The following is an 18,079-nucleotide window of genomic DNA, read 5'->3' as shown; positions in this document are numbered from 1 at the left end:
ATATTAAGTAGAGTAGTCCCTCGCTACTTCGCGGTTCGACTTTCATGGACTCGCTATTTTGCAGTTTTTCAAAATAAGATTGGACATGACGCACAATTGGCTGGTGGATGGATGAGCCGCAAGATCGGCATGTTTTTTTTATTTTTTAAATAAATTATTTAACATTATTTAGCACCTGTGTGCAGCCCACATGTGCAGGGAGAGGCTCCCTCCTGCAGCATGTCATGATCTCTGCTCTGCAGTGGGAAAGTGGGCGTGGCCAAAGCGCTTGCCGGTGGCAGAGAGCGCGGAGATCATGACATGCTGTGCTCTTTTGGAGCATTTAGAGTTTAGAAACGTTTAGAATATTGAAAGGATTTAAAACACCTTTTATATCTTCCATTTTGGGTCATGGGGGTCGCCGGTGCCCATGTCCGACAATCACTGTGCTACTACTTGTACTGCTATTCCTACTTTGCGGTTTTTCACGTATCGCGGGTGGACTGAGAGCGGAAACTCCCGCGATAAACGAGGGACTACTGTACTTAACTGCTAAAAAGCAACAGAGAGCTGCATCAGTTGGATAATGATATCTCTGAAGGACGATTCCTCACTTGGATGCTGTGATTGTTTTTTTCACCAGTAAATGGTTTCTGCATTCATCCATTGTTTTATTCAGTTACAGCCAGGCGTCTTACTATATGTCACAGAGCTCATCATGTCTTTATTTTTTTATAATATACTGTTGGTGTGGTTTCTCTTTGTGTTCTCGAGTCTTTGAATTGGTTTTGCTTTTGCTGGTCTGTTTCATTTGCATTGTGAGCTCCTGCTTGGAAAACATTCACAGCAGCAACCTACAAATACAAATGCTTGGCCTCAGCTTCAGGTTTGGGAACAATGACTGAATGACTTGCATCCTTTGTGTTCAGTCACATTTAACCCATTGAATTCGTCTAGTTCACGTACTGGGAATGTGTACTTCTTAAACTCGGCTCAAGGTGTGGATCGTTTTGATGCAAATACCTACAAATTCACAGTATACGTGATGTTTTGTGTGTCCTAATTTGTGTTTGCCATACAGTTCACCACTTCACAACCTTCAGCCCTTCATAATCACTTTACTTTGTAGCTTTTATGAACTGCAGTTCGAGGAAGAAACCAGATTTGGTTCTATTAGCATTTATTTAGATCAACAGAGAGCAACATGGGATGGAACTACAACTTGTAAACTGTCTGGGCATTTTTCTTTCTGTCATGAACAGGTCTATAATTGCATAAGAAGACTAAAATTTACCAGTAAACGTCTTAAAAAGTTTATTTAAAATAAAAAAAATCTGCATATTCACCATTTTCCCCAAGTGTTGGCTTTAATGTCACTTTGTTGCTTTGGTATCGTAACATGATAAATTCACTTCACATGCATGGCTACTGATGACAAATGTCTCACAAAAAGCTTTTCTTTGCATGGATTAAACAAACGACAAGCTTTGCATTTATTTGAACGTCTTAGAAGTGCTGGTATTATTTTTGTGCACCACCAACATGTGTCCCTTCTCAGGCTTTAAGCGTTCGTGCTTAACTGTGCATGGTAAGCTATAACTTCCTTCTTGGGATTTGCATTTATTGAGTGGGCGCAGTGTTCATGCATTCATCTAGCTTTCAGTTTGAAAGCAGAAAAAAGGATGTAGGATTTCCCATAATTGTGACATAATGAAGCGGAGCCGAGCTGTGAAATATTTGCATTGAAAAGTTGTCTGTGTGTGAGCAGGGGACATCCCCCTTGATGGTGTCATTTCTGTAATGAGGATCACCCGCACAGATCTCTCTAATCATCTCTCTATTTCATTTTCCTACAAGTCAAATCCTCAGCCGAGTTGTTTCTCTCCCCTCTCCGTCTTTGTCTGTCTCGCTGTTCCATCTCTCACGATTGTAATTAAAATGATCTCTCTGCGTCTCACCGCCTCATCTCTTCCCCTTTCCATCTGTCATACTTATACTCACCGCCGCCGTGTATTCATTGACTGCTGTGAATCGTGCAGCCTTTCTCTCTTCTTCCTTTTGCACTTTCAACCCATTTGTTTTTCTTTGTCTACTCATCATGTGTAGTTGCCAAGGTGCTTTCCATTTGTTCACTCGGTTTATCAGTCTCTCGTTGTCCTTTGGTTATTGTTACAGGCGTCTGATAAGAGTCGGGGAGCAGCAAGCGCAGGCTCCGCTTTCTGTGATCGGTTTCCAGTGGGCGTCCATCATATTTATAACTCTTATCAGTGATCCTGCTCCTCTGACTGAGCTCACAAACAAGCTGCACTCCTATTGCTAAAGCTTCTACAGTTCCACAATTGGGATTAAAAAAAAAAAATCTAATAAGTGACAACCCAATTTTCAACAAGCAGATATTTGATAAGCTCTCCTCTCATTTCAGCTTGTTCTTCATTGTTCTGTGGGAAGGTATACCCTTCTGTGCAGACTACTTAAACAAACAAGCAACATTCTTCTCTGCAAAAATGCTCAAGTTAGACGTGTTAGACGTGAGTAAATCTGGTCACATTGTCTCTCTGGTTTGGCTCCATTTGCACAAGCATTGCACTTTTTTAATTTAATGGCTCCAGCGTTTACCTGTCGTTTTGCTTTTACTTTATGGATTTGGAATTCTTTAAAAAATTGCAAGCTTTGCATCACAGTTAGGATCTGCAGTCATTGGGAGTGCTTTATTTTATTTTAGCTGCAAAATAAATTACGATTTTTGTGTAAAAAAAAAAAAAAAAAAAAAGATCAGTCTGGGGGCAAACGTTTCATTGGTTCTGGCAGGATCAGTGTCGACTCTTCTCCGGTGCAATCATATTTTCACTTGGCCTTTCCACTGCCAGGAGTCAGGACAATCACAACAGTAATCTAATCTAGGGTGAGCTTGGTGCAATGACTGTAAAGAGCCGTTTCACAGAAGCACCTTTATAAATAATATTGCCTCTGCTGCCGTTATGCGGAACAGACTTTTGTTTCAACGATGGTGTTTGTGAAAAACGCCACATTTCTTCTTTTAAAAGAAGAAACCAATCGGCTACTTGTTACAAGTGTATCCAGCTGCATCTGGATACATACTATGCACTAGGCCTGTCACGATAAACAGTAAATCAATTAATCGCATGATAAATGAAAATTATCAACCTCATTTTAATTTATCAGCTTTATCGTTTCTTCGTCTCTCTCTTTCTACTGAAGACATTGGATGACAAAAGACTCAGCTCCGCTGCTTTTCACTGACCCCTCCCTTTCACTTTAAAATCTGTTTTAACTGTCCAAAATTGCATTTTTGCATTGTTTTAAAGCGGCTAAGTTGAGAAGCTAAGCTAACAGGCCGACCTCGGGGAAAAAACCTCCGTCTTGTCGAAGCACCAAAATTCACGGTTGAAACTCGTGCTTTTGTCTAAAAAGTTGTTTTTCTCTGCAAAAAAATCTGAGAACTTGTTTAATGATTTTTTTTTTTAATCAAAAGCTTTGTTGACAAATGCTATGCTAAAGAGCTAAAGAACCGAAGAGAGACATCGCATGTCATGTCAAGGGGCCTCCCTCCCATTTTTCTAGATACACGCTGCTTGCTCCCTCACTATCCATCCTTCGGTTCAAACAGTGTTATACTGCCATCCAGTGGTCAAAAAGGTATTACAGGCAAAACAAATGAACAAACATTTCTTTTTCAATTTGACAATAATTACTAATTATTGTCAGATTTCAAACAATATTATCATTTATCACAATAATTTCTTAGACAATTAATCGCCCAGCAAAATTTTTTTATCGTGACAGTTATATATGGTACAATAAGTAAAAAAGAAAAAATAATAATGTTAAATAATGTAATAGTCTTTATCTATTTTTTTTTACCACAGCTTTTATCACCCACTGTCTGAAACATACTGTCTGATCATAACATCTGATATTATGCGTTGATGAGTGTAAAACAGTAGCTGATTTATTTAGTTTGTGGTTTAGGAGCAAATTAAACCTCAGGTTTTTTGAAATATGTTTCATGTTGATGTCATTCTGTAAAAAAAAAAAAAAATGCTTGAGCTTCAAGTGAGGCACTTTGGGCAGCTCAGACGCAGTCTCTTCTAGACAGGAGACAGAACTGTCAGTGTCAGAGCTAAAAATGCTGAGGTTCTCCTTAGGAGTAACACGGATCAGGAATGAGATCATCAGAGGTACAGCACAGGTTGAACAACTGGGAGATAAAGTTAGAGAGACTGAGATGGTTTGGACATGTCTAGAGGAGGGACAGTGGGTATCTTGGTAGAAGGATGTTAGAAATCCAGCTTTTAGGAAAAGGACGAAGAGGAAATATATGGATGCAGTTAGAGACGACATGGAGGTAGTTTGAGTGAGGACAGAGATGGAGGAGGATGACTCGCTGTGACGACCCCTGAACCACTGAAAGTAAAATAAGATGCAGTCTTATAGCGAGAGGTAGAGATTGTGATAAAATACATTAAATAATAAGTAACAATAAGATAAAGATAGTCTGGTAATATGCTGTAGAGTCCCGTTTCAACCCGTTTATGAATTAGTTTTAACTTGCACCTGTTTTCTTTTGTCCTGTTTTTCATTTTTAATAATTTTACAATTTTCCATAACTGCTCTGTCCTTTTAACATGGCCATGAATATTTTGTCACATGCTATCAGGCTTACTGGAATAATACCTGATAAGGAAGGTGTCTCATTTCCTGTGACTAGATTAAGTAGCTTTAGATAAGAAGCTCACAAGCACGGTGCTTTATCTAACGTCAAAAGTATAAATGTAATACATCTGGAATCCCTTTATGACACTAATAATAGTTTAGGTGTGTCAGAGAAAAAAAAATGTTTAAACGTAAATTGTCTGTGGTTTTGATTGAAGCTTCAGTCTTTTTGTTTTGGTCACTGAAACATCTGCTGCTGCAGGGAACAAGTCCATTAAAACACATTTTAATTGTCTTTAATTTGCATTAAATGATTTTATTTTCAAATATTTCATTGCATATGTTATTTCATTTTATTCTTGTGTCCTTATGAACATCCGGCTGTAATCTGTAAAAATTAAAATTGTAAAACAAACAAAAAAGCAAAGACATCTCTCTTACTTTTATCTTTATGAACTATATAAAACACACTGAGGACAACCAACGTGATGGATGAATTATTAAAAGTGACAAAACCGTCAAACATTTGAAGAACATTTTTAGATTCAGCAGCAGAAAATATGTTTTTAATAAAAATACGGTTATCCCTTTGTAAGTATAAAAATAACTGCACACAGAGCCACATCCCATTTCATCAAACGAACACTGATTATCATTTTTAATCTGTTTTAACGCCAGTGTGTCAGTGAAAACACTCATTTTGCTGCTCTGGCACCATAATAATCCATGAAGATTAAGAGCCTATTTCCTGATAGGGGAGGTAAAGTCACACCTGGGGCAAAGGCTGCTCGGAACAACCATAAAAATGATTTATTACGGTTTTCCTCCAAAACATAACTTTACTCCCATTTGCATCCCCTGGTCTTGTTTTCTTCTTTGATTTTACTGATAAAACTTGTGTCTGATCATATTTAATGTAACTAGGACTTACTCCCATAGTTTGGTGAAAGTCCCGTCATGGTATCAGGTACACATGAAAGTGTGTATTAGCTGTGGTTATTACTGACGTGCGTTCAAACAAAACTCGACTCATTTTCAGGTGGATAAATTCGAGTCTCTTCTCAGAGCCGTGTTTGTTCAGTGTGTTTATTCTGTGCGTGTCGTTTTGTGTGGATCAGCTCTGATGACTCGCGTTTTGTCTCAACAGCAGTCACCTGACACAATACCTGGTCCGAGCTCTGGATCTGCAGTGCACAAGGTACGGAGGACACATTCTTGCACGTGTTAAGTGATGTCATACCTTCAGTTTGGCTGTGAAGCGAAATATCGTGTTTGTTTATGCACACAGATGACACCATTGGGATATTACCTCCGGCTTTTTCTAAGCTAGTTTCACTTCCTTCTCACTCTGGCTTATTCTGTTGTTTATCACTGTAATTTGTTTAGGGAACTAATTTAAGTACTGCACTCGGCAAAAAGCCCAAGGGCTTAAATATCTCGTAAGCTTTATTTTGTTTCATCACCAAAAGTTTAGGATAAAGAAATAAAAGCTAGACTAAACGAGCTGAGAGCTCAGGCAAACATTTTTATTTATTTTTTTTGCTGTGAAACAGATTTGTGTCTTTTGTGCCAAATACCTCAAAGTTTTTTCATTTACATCAAACGCTTGAGGATGCTGGGAAATGTGCTCTTCGGGAAGTCCTTTATCCCTCAGGCCTCACTGTTCAACTCCTCCCCGTACAGTAAAAATAGACCCTTATAAATGTACGGCACCCCCGAAACATGTATGTGTATGTATGCATATGTATATTTATGTATATTTGGATGTATGTATACATATATATAGGTTAATCATGAATGTAGTACCATATTCAGCATCTTTACCCAGCTGGTGCAGGTGTCCCAGTTTTCTGTTGAAAAAAATACTGTAAAGTTGTACCGGTAATTAAGACGCATAACCAGTGTAAGAATACAGATGAGTTGGGATGATGATGACCCAGTTTGACACTGTGTGAGATCAAATTTGAGCAGTAACTTCTAAGGCCATCATGCTGTTGCCTCCTCCATGAGGCACCACCACCACATGCTGGCTGGAATGAAAGTAACTCAGCAGAGTTTAGCCACTGCTGTCACATTTTTTTAGAGTTTAAGGAAGTTATCTTGTTCTTGTCTTTTTCAAACAGCGCATTTCTTCTATTTCTTATTTTGCAGTCACAGCCTGTATCATTGAACATTCTAGCTGAAGCTTGAAAAGGATTGTTTTTATTTTATTTTCTTGTCTCCAAGCACTAAATGATCTGATGACTTTGCTGGGATGTCCAGTAAGCTTCAAAACTTGGAAAATTGGCAAATGTTTTGAAGGTTCCCCACTCGTGAATAATCTTTTTCTTTTTAAGCATGAATTGAACCTCCAAATTGTTAAAAAAAAAAAAAGCTTATTATCCAGATCAGATTGATTGGCAGTAACTAGGCCTGTCACAATAACAAATTTTACTGGGTGATTAATTGTCTCGGAAATTATTGCGATAAACGATAATAATGTTTTAAGTTTGACAATAATTAGCAATTATGTGCAGCGTGTCTCTCTCTAAGAAAATTGGGAGGGAGGCTCCTTGACGTGACATGGGTTGTCTCTCGTTCCTGTTTTCATAATGGCGGACGCTCGGTGTGATTTGAGCTCTTTAGCATAGCATTTATCCCACAAAGCTTTTAATTAAAAAAAATCAGTAAACAAGTTCTCAGCTTATTTTTGCAGAGAAAAACAACTTTTTAGACGAAGGCACAAGTTTCAGTCATGAATTTTGGAGCTTTGACAAGACAGAGGTTTTTTCCCTGAGGTTGGCCTGTTAGCTTAGCTCGTAGCTTAGCTTCTCAGCTTAGCTGCTTTTAACGATGCAAACATGCAATTTTGGACGGTTAAAACAGATTTTAAAGAGAAAGGGAGAGGTCAGTGAAGAGCACCTGAGTTGAGCTTTTTTACATTCAGTGTCTTTAGTAGAAAGAGAGACACACGAAGAAACGATAAAGATAAAAAATGGAAATGAGGTCGATAATTTTCATTTATCTTGCGATTCATTGATTTATTGTTTATCGCCACAGGCCTAGCAGTAACATTACCTTCTTTAACATCAGTTGCTCAGGTCTTGTTTAACGTTGTGCTGACACACACCTGAATCCTGCAGGGTGTCAAATTAAATCAGTTACATGTGATTTCTAACCACTTTGAAATCCCATGGAAGTAGTAACAGTGTTTTATAAACACAGCTTTAGTATTTTGGCATAGTTTTCATTAAAATATCACTTTATAATCTTTTTATACATAATATTTTGCGGGCAGCACGATGCCGCAACTGGTAGAGCTGCTGCCTCTCAGCGAGCAGGTCCCTGGTTCAAACCCCTGTCTGGGGGCCTTTCTGGGTGGAGTTTGTATGTTCTCTCCGTGCATGCATGGGTTTTCTCCGAGTACTCCAGTTTCCTCTCACAGACCAAAAACATGCATGCTAGACTGATTGGTAACTCTTAAATTGTCCCTAGGTGTGAGTGAGAGAGTGAATGGTTGTTTGTCTCGTTTGTCTCCATGTTCAACCTTTATTTAGACAGGTTAATTCTATTGAGCCCTATGTGTCCCTGTGATGGACTTGCGACTCATCCAGATTGTACCTCGCCCCTCGCACGGTGATTGCTGGACATGGGCACCGGCGACCCCCGTGACCCAAAATGGAAGAAGCGGGTAAAAGAAAATGGATGGATGGATGGATGGATAATCATTTGCATTTTTTTCCCCCCATTTCTTCCTATATTCTGATCATGATGTTACAACTTGTTAGCTGGTTTTCACAAATTATGGCTATAACAAAACTTTGTTGAGCCAAATTAGGTATGAAGTGGCCTCTGTTTTGTAGAATAAATTAGAAGACAACAAGCCTAGAGGAGGGCAAGCAGCCATGTAAACAGCTTAATTGAAATACTTTTGCATTTACTGTGGCACCAACAGCAGGACTATTTTAGAGGCATAGTCAATATTTCATTCCTCGGGGGTAAAGAAATCGAGCTGTCCTTGTGAGCTGGTCAATGGCAGCTGCATGTAACCACATTAGGTCTCTGTCTCATATTCAGTGGAAATCAATACAGAAAATTTTCATTTTTCATTTTTATATGTACAGTTTTTATCTCTCGGATTTGGGAATATTATTGCCCACTCATTTTGTTTTTGCTTGCTTATGTCAGTCTTGCTCGCAGAGTTTTCCCTGTGCTGGACGGACCGTGAGGAACGCCTTCCTCTCTCATGGACCATACCCGGCTAAAGACAAGATACACCTGGCCAGAATCATACGGTATGCTCACCTCTGCCCATCAGCTGAATGGGTAAGCCCAGTGAAGCATGCAAACTGACTCACCATCACTGTTGCGCCCTGCTTTAATTGGCCAGTCAGGTTATTTAAGCAGGATGGTAAGAAGGAAAACAGTCAGGGATTGCATGCACTTGAATGATTTACATTGTTCATGCTGAACATCCAGGTGCATGAATCAAAACTACACTAAAATATGTATAGTGCTGTCATTATACACACACAACAGTTTATGTGATGATGGATCAGTTGGAAAGCGTTCAGTGTTTCAGAGGAAAAGGCTTACAAACAAGTAATGAATAATCGATGGGTATCGACTAATAAAAGACCAGCTTTGTGGCAAAAAAGCATGTTTGCACATCACGACATTGTGTGGCCTTGCTTCTATGCTGAAAATGTACAAATATGTGTGTATTTTAACAGGCGAAGCTATGTGGGAGTGGAGCTGGTGCAGTGGTTATGTGAGCAGTGTGTGTACGTGCGCTGTCGGACTACTGCTGTGCGTGTCTGGCAGGTGCTTCTGGAGCTGGGAGTCCTGCTGTCTGGTAAAACACACACACACTAACGTGCCCATAGCTAGGACTGTGCTTCAAAATTTATAGCCTCCTTCCAGCGACATCAGCATCTCTAAAGATACAAGAGCTTGACTTGGTTATTTCCAGCAGAACAGAGAGGCTCATTTATTATCTTGTTCACCTGCTCTGCACATGAACTCGATTTCAATTTAGACCTTGAACACAAAAACTGGGAATTGATGAAGCATTTATCAAAATTCTATCTTCAGTAATTCCTTTATTATGTATATGTGAGCATATTGGCAACGCTTTACTGCACACTGAAACATCCGAGAGCCTGTTTTCAATTCTCTTTGAAGGGTGAAACATTGTGTTAGTGTGAATTCATCCCCCACAATGAATCAGTCCAGATTTTAATGTGGGGACCAGGTTGTGTTTCTGTTACTAATGACAACTCCTTTTTATTTGTCAGTGTTTAGCAGAATTAGTCATGGCAAGTCAAGTCAATCCTAATTACAGATGCTGGTCATAAAATTAAAATATCATGAAAAAGTTTATTTATTTCAGTAATTCAATTCAAAAAGTGAAACTCCATCCATCCATCCATTTTCTTCTGCTTATCCGGGGTCGGGTCGCAGGGGTAGCAGCTTAAGTAGGGAGGCCCAGACTTCCTTCTCCCCAGCCACTTGGGCCAGCTCCTCCGGGGGAATCCCAAGGCGTTCCCAGGCCAGCCGAGAAACATAGTCCCTCCAGCGTGTCCTGGGTCTTCCTCTGTGTCTCCTCCCGGTGGGACGTGTCTGGAACACCTCACCAGGGAGGCATCCAGGAGGCATCCTTACCAGATGCCCGAGCCACTTCAACTGGCTCCTCTCAACGTGGAGAAGCAGCTGCTTCTCTGATGATCGACCTTCTCACCCTATCTCTAAGGGAGAGCCCAGACACCCTGCGGAGAAAACTCATTTCGGCCACTTGTATCCGAGATCTCATTCTTTCGGTCACAACCCAAAGCTCGTGACCATAGATGAGGGTGGGAACATAGATCGGTCGGTAAATTGAGAGCTTCGCCTTTTGACTCAGCTCTCTCTTCACCACGACAGACCTGTACAGTGCCCGCTTCAATGCAGACGCTGCACCTATCCGCCTATCGATCTCATGCTCCATTTTTCCCTCATTTGTGAACAAGACCCCAAGATACTTGAACTCCTCCACTTGGGGCAGGACCTTCTCCCTGACCCGGACAGGGCACTCTACCCTTTTCCAGCTCAAGACCATGGCCTAGGATTTGGAGGAACTGATCTTCATCCCGGCCGTGTCGCACTCGGCTGCGAACCGCTCCATCGAAAGCTGTAGATCACGATCTGACGAAGCCAATAGGACCACATCATCTGCAAAAAGCAGAGAAGCAATCCTAAGGCCACCAAAATGGATCCCATCAACACCTTGGCTGCGCCTAGAAATTCTGTCCATAAAAGTTATGAACAGAATCGGTGACAAAGGACAACCTTGGCGGAGTCCAACTCTCACCGGGAGCAAGCTCGACTTACTGCCGGCAATGCGGACCAGGCTCTGACACAGGTCATACAGGGACCTAACAGCCAGTATCAAAGGGCCTGGTACCCCATACTCCCAAAGTACCCCCCACAGGGTTCCCCGAGGGACGCAGTCGAACACCTTCTCCAAGTCCACATGTAGAACGGTTGGGCAAACTCCCACGCACCCTCCAGGACCCTGCTGAGAGTGTAGAGCTGGTCCAGTGTTCCACAACCGGGATGAAAACCGCACTACTCCTCCTGAATCCGAGGTTCGACTATCCAACGGACCCTCCTCTCCAGAACCCCCGAATAGACCTTACCAGGGAGACTTGAGGGCTAGATCCCCCTGTAGTTGGAACACACTCTACGGTCCCCCTTTTTGAATAGGGGGACCACCACTCCGGTCTGCCAATCCAGGGGAACTTCCCCCAATGTCCACGCAATATTGCAGAGTCGCACAAGCCAACACAACCCTACAACATTCAGAGCCTTAAAGAACTCCGGGCGAATCTCATCCACCCCTGGGGCCCTGCCACCGAGGAGCTTTTTAACCTCCTCGTTGACCTCAGCACCAGAGATTGGAGGGCCCGACCCAGAATCCCCAGGCTCCGCTTCCTCAGTGGAAGACGTACTAGTGGGATTGAGGAGTTCTTCAAAGTATTCTGCCCACCGACCCACGACATCCCGAGTTGAGGTCAGCAGCACACCACCCCCACTATAAACAGTGTTGGTGGTGTACCGCTCCCCCCCCCCGAGACGCCGGATGGTGGACCAGAATTGCCTCTAAGCCATGCGGAAGTCATTCTCCATGGCCTCTCCGAACTCCTCCCATGCCCAAGTTTTTGCCTCAGCGACCACCTGAGTCACATGTCGCTTGGACTGCCAGTACCCATCAGCTGCTTCCGGGGTCCCACAAGCCAGAAAGGCCCGATAGGACTCCTTCTTCAGCTTGACAGCATCCCTCACCGTCGGTGTCCACCACCGGGTTCGAGGGTTGCCGCCGCGACAGGCACCGACAACCTTGCGGCCGCAGCTCCGGTAAGCCGCCTCGACAATAGAGGCACAGAACATGGCCCACTCAGACTTGATGTCCCCTACCTTCCCCGGAACATGTTCGAAGTTCTCCTGGAGGTGAGAGTTAAATTGGAGCCAACTCACCACCAGGTAGTGATCAGTGGACAGCTCTGCCCCTCTCTTCACCCGAGTGTTCAAGACATGTGGCCGCAGATCAGATGAGACAACGACAAAGTCAATCATCGAACTGTGGCCTAGGGTGTCCTGGTGCCAAGAGCACATATGGACACCCTTATGCTTGAACAAGGTGTTCGTTATGGACAATCCATGACAAACACAGAAGTCCAACAACAGAACACCACTCAGGTTCAGATCAGAGGGGCCGTTCCTCCCAACCACACCCCTCCAGGTCTCACTGTCATTGCGTATATTATATTCATTTATTACACACAGACTGATATATTTCAAATGTTTGTTTCTTTAATGTTGATTATGATAACTGACAACTAATGAAAACCCCAAATTCAGTATCTCAGAAAATTAGAATATTGTGAAAATGTTCAATATTGAAGACACCTGGTGCCACATTCTAATCAGCTAATTAACTCAAAACACCTGCAAAGGCCTTTAAATGGTCTCTCAGTTTAGTTCTGTAGGTTACACAATCATGGGAAAGACTGCTGACTTGACATTTGTCCAAAAGACGACCATTGACACCTTGCACAAGGAGGGAAAGGCACAAAAGTTCATTGCTAAAGAAGCTGGCTGTTCACAGAGCTTTGTGTCCAAGCACATTAATAGAGAGACGAAGGGAAGGAAAAGATGTGGTAAAAAAGTGTACAAGCAATAAGGGTTACCGCACCCTGGAGAGGATAGTGAAACAAAACCCATTCCAAAATGTGGGGGAGATTCACAAATAGTGGTCTGCAGCTGGAGTCAGTGCTTCAAGAACTACCACACACAGATGCACAGACATGGGTTTCCGCTATCGCATTCCTTGTGTCAAGCCACTCTTGAACAAGAGACAGCGTCAGAGGTGTGTTGCCTGGGCTAAAGACAAAACGGACTGGACTTTTGCTGAGTGGTCCAAAGTTATGTTCTCTGATGAAAATAAATTGTGCATTTCCTTTGGAAATGAAGGTCCCAGAGTCCCAGCGTGACCAGCACCTGTACTTCCAGATATTACACAATGGTGTTTTTCAAGACTCAAAACCTCACAAGTTTGAGCTTTTTTACATACGGAATATAAATGTTGTCATATTAGTCAGGGATGTGTGGGAAGTAGTTGTTAGAATAAAAAGCCCAATTTGAAGATATAGCAAACACGGTTTTGGAACTCATTTTTAGCATTTTTAACTTTTAGCTTTAGAACTCGCTTAGGTTGACGGATGCATGCACATTTAGCCAAAACTGGATATAACATAAGTTATAGTTTGGTAGGATGTTAGCTTTAATTAAATCATGATTAAAATGTTGTAGTTTTCACTTCGTTTCTCATAATCATTTGTCAGAATTTTGAATTGGAACTATTTTAACCTGAGTTTGTTTAGATCTCGAGCTTTATCCAGACATTGAACTTTTTTCATATTTTTGTAGCATAATAATTATTTTTTTTTAAATTGAGAATAAAAATTTTAGGTTGTTTAGGTGATACTCATCATAAAAACAAATAATTATACGATAGATTTGGGATCTTTGCATTGATAAAGCCTGCATATTGCTAACAGGCTGGTCTTTATGCAAGTAAATCAGTTTTTTTAATAATTTAACAAAGCCATGCTCAATGCCATAGTAAACTTGGTTGGGTGGTAGATACAATGTGTAAATCCTTTCTTTAACTATTTTAGTTTACCACAAATGTTTAGCACAACGACTAAGAAATTTAGTGTTTTAAAGTAATCCATTGTTTCTCACTTTCCTATTTGTTTATCTGTTTTTGTTGTTTTTCCCCAGTGGATCAGCGGGTGGTGTTTTCTGACTCCAACTCCTATTACCAGTTCAGTTTTGAGGAGTGTGACTCCCTGTCCTGCGAGTTTCGCTCCAATGAGGGGGAGTGGCCAGAAGCAGTTAAGCTCCTCCTACAACTTGCTCCATACGTCCAGTTTCGCTCTGGTGGTGGGGCCAATAGCCCGTAAGTAGTAAAGTTTGTTTTTGTTTTTAAGTTAGTTTTTGATCGGAGGTGTTTGTGGGTGTCTAAAAGCTGACGTGTTATGCTTTCAGTTTAGATTTATGCTTGAGGTCATTTATTCATCTGATGAATTAAGGTTAAATGAGGAAAAGCTAGAATCCAAAAAGTGCAGTTCTATGTCCTTGCAACTTCAAACACACTTCAGAAGATCCTCCTCAAATCCCAGTGAGAAACCTAATCTCTGTTCAGCTCTTTAAATCCTCAGTCTCCTTGGAGACATATTTATTTGCAGACCCACACCCACACATCTATCGAAGAAGGGCACATACATACAGAAAGTGACTCATGATGTGGTCAGTCACATACATGAGATGGTCTTTAAGACACTCTCACGCATCAATACTGAGTGGTGTCATCCAGAGTTCCTGCTTTGCTGCTCCTGTGTGTGGAGTTCCTGCTGAGGCTGCGACTGAACTCAATCTGTCACTCAGAGAAACAGAGCGGGATCTGTGTGTGTGTGTGTGTACGCACGTGCAGGCGTGTGTGTCTGCATGTGTAGGGGTAATGAAAAATGAAGCAAAATGAAGCATATATGGAGAGTAAATGAAAAGACCATATTCTACCGTATGTCCTTTCAAAGGGTGTATTAAGTAGCCTGACCAATATGGAAATTTTGGCTATCGCTGATACCGATATTGGGAGGGTAATGCTAATTCTGATAACCAATATAATGGCTGAACATGTTTGAGCTTTGTTCACCCCCAAGAATCAAAGTAAACAGCTATTTTTAAACCTGTTTTAACACGAAGTTTTGAAACAGTCTTCTTAATGTGCATTCACATTTTCTATCCTCCTCCTATTCACCACAAAGTTATCAAGCGTGTTACATAAATATAAATTAAACAAAAAAAAAATGCCCTTCCATGTTCATTGTTTAAACAGTCATTCACGCAGAGTGAAGGCCTAATTAGTATTGATCACAGCAGTGGAGGTTTTTTTTTTTTTTTTGCAAAGAAGTAAAGATTTCAGACAAACAACGCCTTTCATTGAGAACGACAAAGATAACGTTACTAACGCGGATATATATTTTCCGCTACGTTAGATTTATTGTTCTGGATAAAATTTTACAAGGCAATACCCTATGCTAGGTTAGCTAATATTAGCTTGCTATTTTGAAAGGCACGTAGCTAATGATAAGCGTATCACACGCTTGTCACACACAGCACACATGCAACAAGATAAACACATAAAAAACAATCGTTTGCTCAAAATTTTAGTAAAGGTGTCTCAGTCTAACTTTTCCTTAATAAATGCACTTTGACGGTCAAATCAGCTGCATTTCAAAAACCGATGCGCGGCTGTGGGAATGTGACTCGCTGTGCATTTCTTCGACATTTAGCAAGATAACACCTAAAAACAATTATTTGTTTGCTCAACATTATTGTAAAGGTGTGTCTCAGTTGAACTTTTACTTAATAAATGCACTTCATTGGTCAAATTAGCTGCATTTCGCTGCGTCGCCCCGGCGAAATGAAGCTGATTTGACGGTTGCTCCAGGCGAGTTGAACAAATGTGGCATCTATGGCAAGCCAATTGTGTCCTTGATAGCCACTTTTACCTATCACATGTCAAAATGGCATGCCATACAACTCTGCTGCCATCTAGTGGCTGAAAATGGTAGTGTTCAATATTTTCAGCATGTGTATATGTATGTGTAAATAGATGTTGGAGGACGTCCTGGCAAGTGCAGTCAAACTCACTGCATTAGTTTATTTAACGTTGGCTTTTTCACAGTGAACTCACTGAGCTGCTAACATTATATCAACTTCCATACTCAAAGGCATAAACAGATTATTTTATGAGCTTTTTTTATATGCTCAAAACATAGTCAATACATTTAACACCATTACAACTAAATATAATAGTTGTAAAAATGTATCTTATCACCTACTTTAATGCAATGCACTGTAAGAAAACCCCCAGTGTGTATTGAGTATAATTGATTACTCAGTTCATACTGTATGAAGTTTAATGTAACAGTAGTTGGCATTAGTCAGCAATTACTGTCAGCTTTCCTGTCTTTGAATTACAGTGCTCCCTACATTGTGCAGGAGGAGCAGAACCGCCGAAAGCTAAAATATGATACCTTTGCTCTGGAGGATGAAATGTTCCCAGTTGCTTTGCATAGTGATCTGGTCTTCGACAATTCAACCCTGCCCTATTTTTAAATGAGAGTGACCGAAAAGTCAGACTCTGCAGAATACTGCTGGAACCTTGTAGCTGGAGGGGAGGGCATCCAGTCTGTTGTAGCACATTCTCCTACCCTCAGTAAATGACACTATCTGCGGCGCAGCGCAAGCCTTTAGTTCTCCTCTTGGACTTGCAACACTTGAAGCAAAGCTGTCCATGCATTTTTATTTTTCTTAGTTTTCTCGCTTGTAAAAATCTACATCAAGGATCAGTTCTGGCAGTTCACAGTATTCTTTTCAGCATGCATCTTTTGGTGTAATTTGAACAGGGTGGTGGTATAAGAACAGATTGTGTTATTCTTCAGTGCTGCTGTATGCTGCCTAATGGTTGGTGACACACCTCCTACTGTGTCTCTTCTGTGACTTCGCTACATTCAAGCTCCTGGTGTGTCACCAAATTACCAACTGACAGTAAAACCTAATGACCCCGAGGAGAACAAATTTAGCTCTGAATGCTTTTTTTCCCATCATTTGAAAAGGGATTTTTGTTGAGTAAGAACTGTTGTTTTACCAGTTTGGAGAAAAAAAGAAGTGTTTTGCTAAAGGCTGATTCTGACAGCATTTTCACACTTGTTCCGACTGTCCACCTGTGTGTATCCTTATCTGTGCCAGAGTTTGGGAGCTGACGTGTCAGGCTGAAGGCTATTGTATTATCACTATCTCCCCAGCTTCTGCATCTATCATTCTCTTATCAGATTACACTGTAGACACGCACGCACACATGCACGCACAAAGTCACTCAGGGCTTCATCTTCTACCTTCTATACTACTATTACGAATTCCACCGGGATCTGTGGATGCAATCCAAATTGTATGCAAATGCATCGTAGGATATGTATGTGCATGCTTGAGGGTTATACTGTGTGTGTGTGTGAGAGAGAGTGTGTGAGAGAGAGAGAAGGGGTGAAGCAGTGCAGACACTGTTTTTTGAGATCGTATTGAGTGAAGAGCCTTCAGGTGCCCACTGTATAATCTCATATTATTGCTGTGGGAATAGAGCAGTTTAACTAAAAAAAACAAACAATTTATGATCATTATCAATTATTTTTCTTTATTATTTGTGGTCACCTTTCAGAATACTTGGATGCTTTAATGGATACAATTACATATGTGTGTGTGTGTGTGTGTGTGTGTGTGTGTGTGTATATATATATATATATATATATATATATATATATATATATATATATTAGGGATGCACGATATTATCGTCATGGTATCTGTATCGGCCGATATTAGCGATAAAGTTAAATATCGGATGTCAGCGATAAAGTTAAATATCGGATGTCAGCCATTCCATCAAAACAACTTTCAGATATGAAAGGCACTGTTTGTCAGAGTCAGAGAGTCAGAGATTCTTTATTGTCATTCGCACCTCATGTGGTACATGTAGTGGAGCGAAATTATGTACACAAGGTCCCAGTTACATCCAACAATAAAATGTATAAGAAAAACAGTAATAACATCTAAGATATGAACTAAGAAAAACATCAACTAAATATACACTAAGCACTCATAACATAAAACATTGAACATCAGCACAAACATGAACATGAGTCTGTGTGAGCGGATGTGCACGCATGAACACATCAACATTGAAACAGATCAGCAGCAACATGAAACAGATCAGCAGCAACATGAAACAGATCAGCAGCAACATGAAACAGATCAGCAGCAACATGAAACAGATCAGCAGCAA

General features: G+C 41.0%; 1 protein-coding gene across 1 annotated transcript in view; it reads left to right on the top strand.

Moving 5' to 3' along the window:
• Positions 1-18,079, top strand: part of rapgef5a (Rap guanine nucleotide exchange factor (GEF) 5a) — a 58,652-nt gene that overhangs the window by 8,416 nt on the left and 32,157 nt on the right. The window contains exons 2-5 of the mRNA XM_037693318.1: positions 5,801-5,851; positions 8,821-8,927; positions 9,366-9,487; positions 13,957-14,134. Of these exons, the coding sequence (XP_037549246.1) occupies positions 5,801-5,851; positions 8,821-8,927; positions 9,366-9,487; positions 13,957-14,134 (458 nt within the window). The remainder of the gene's footprint in view (positions 1-5,800; positions 5,852-8,820; positions 8,928-9,365; positions 9,488-13,956; positions 14,135-18,079) is intronic.

This window comes from Nematolebias whitei, chromosome 19 (genome assembly GCF_014905685.2).
Source record: "Nematolebias whitei isolate Nwh7 chromosome 19, NemWhi1, whole genome shotgun sequence".
Classification (NCBI taxonomy): domain Eukaryota; kingdom Metazoa; phylum Chordata; class Actinopteri; order Cyprinodontiformes; family Rivulidae; genus Nematolebias; species Nematolebias whitei.
Note: the sequence above shows the minus strand (reverse complement) of the source record. Positions and strands in the feature narration are given on the sequence as shown.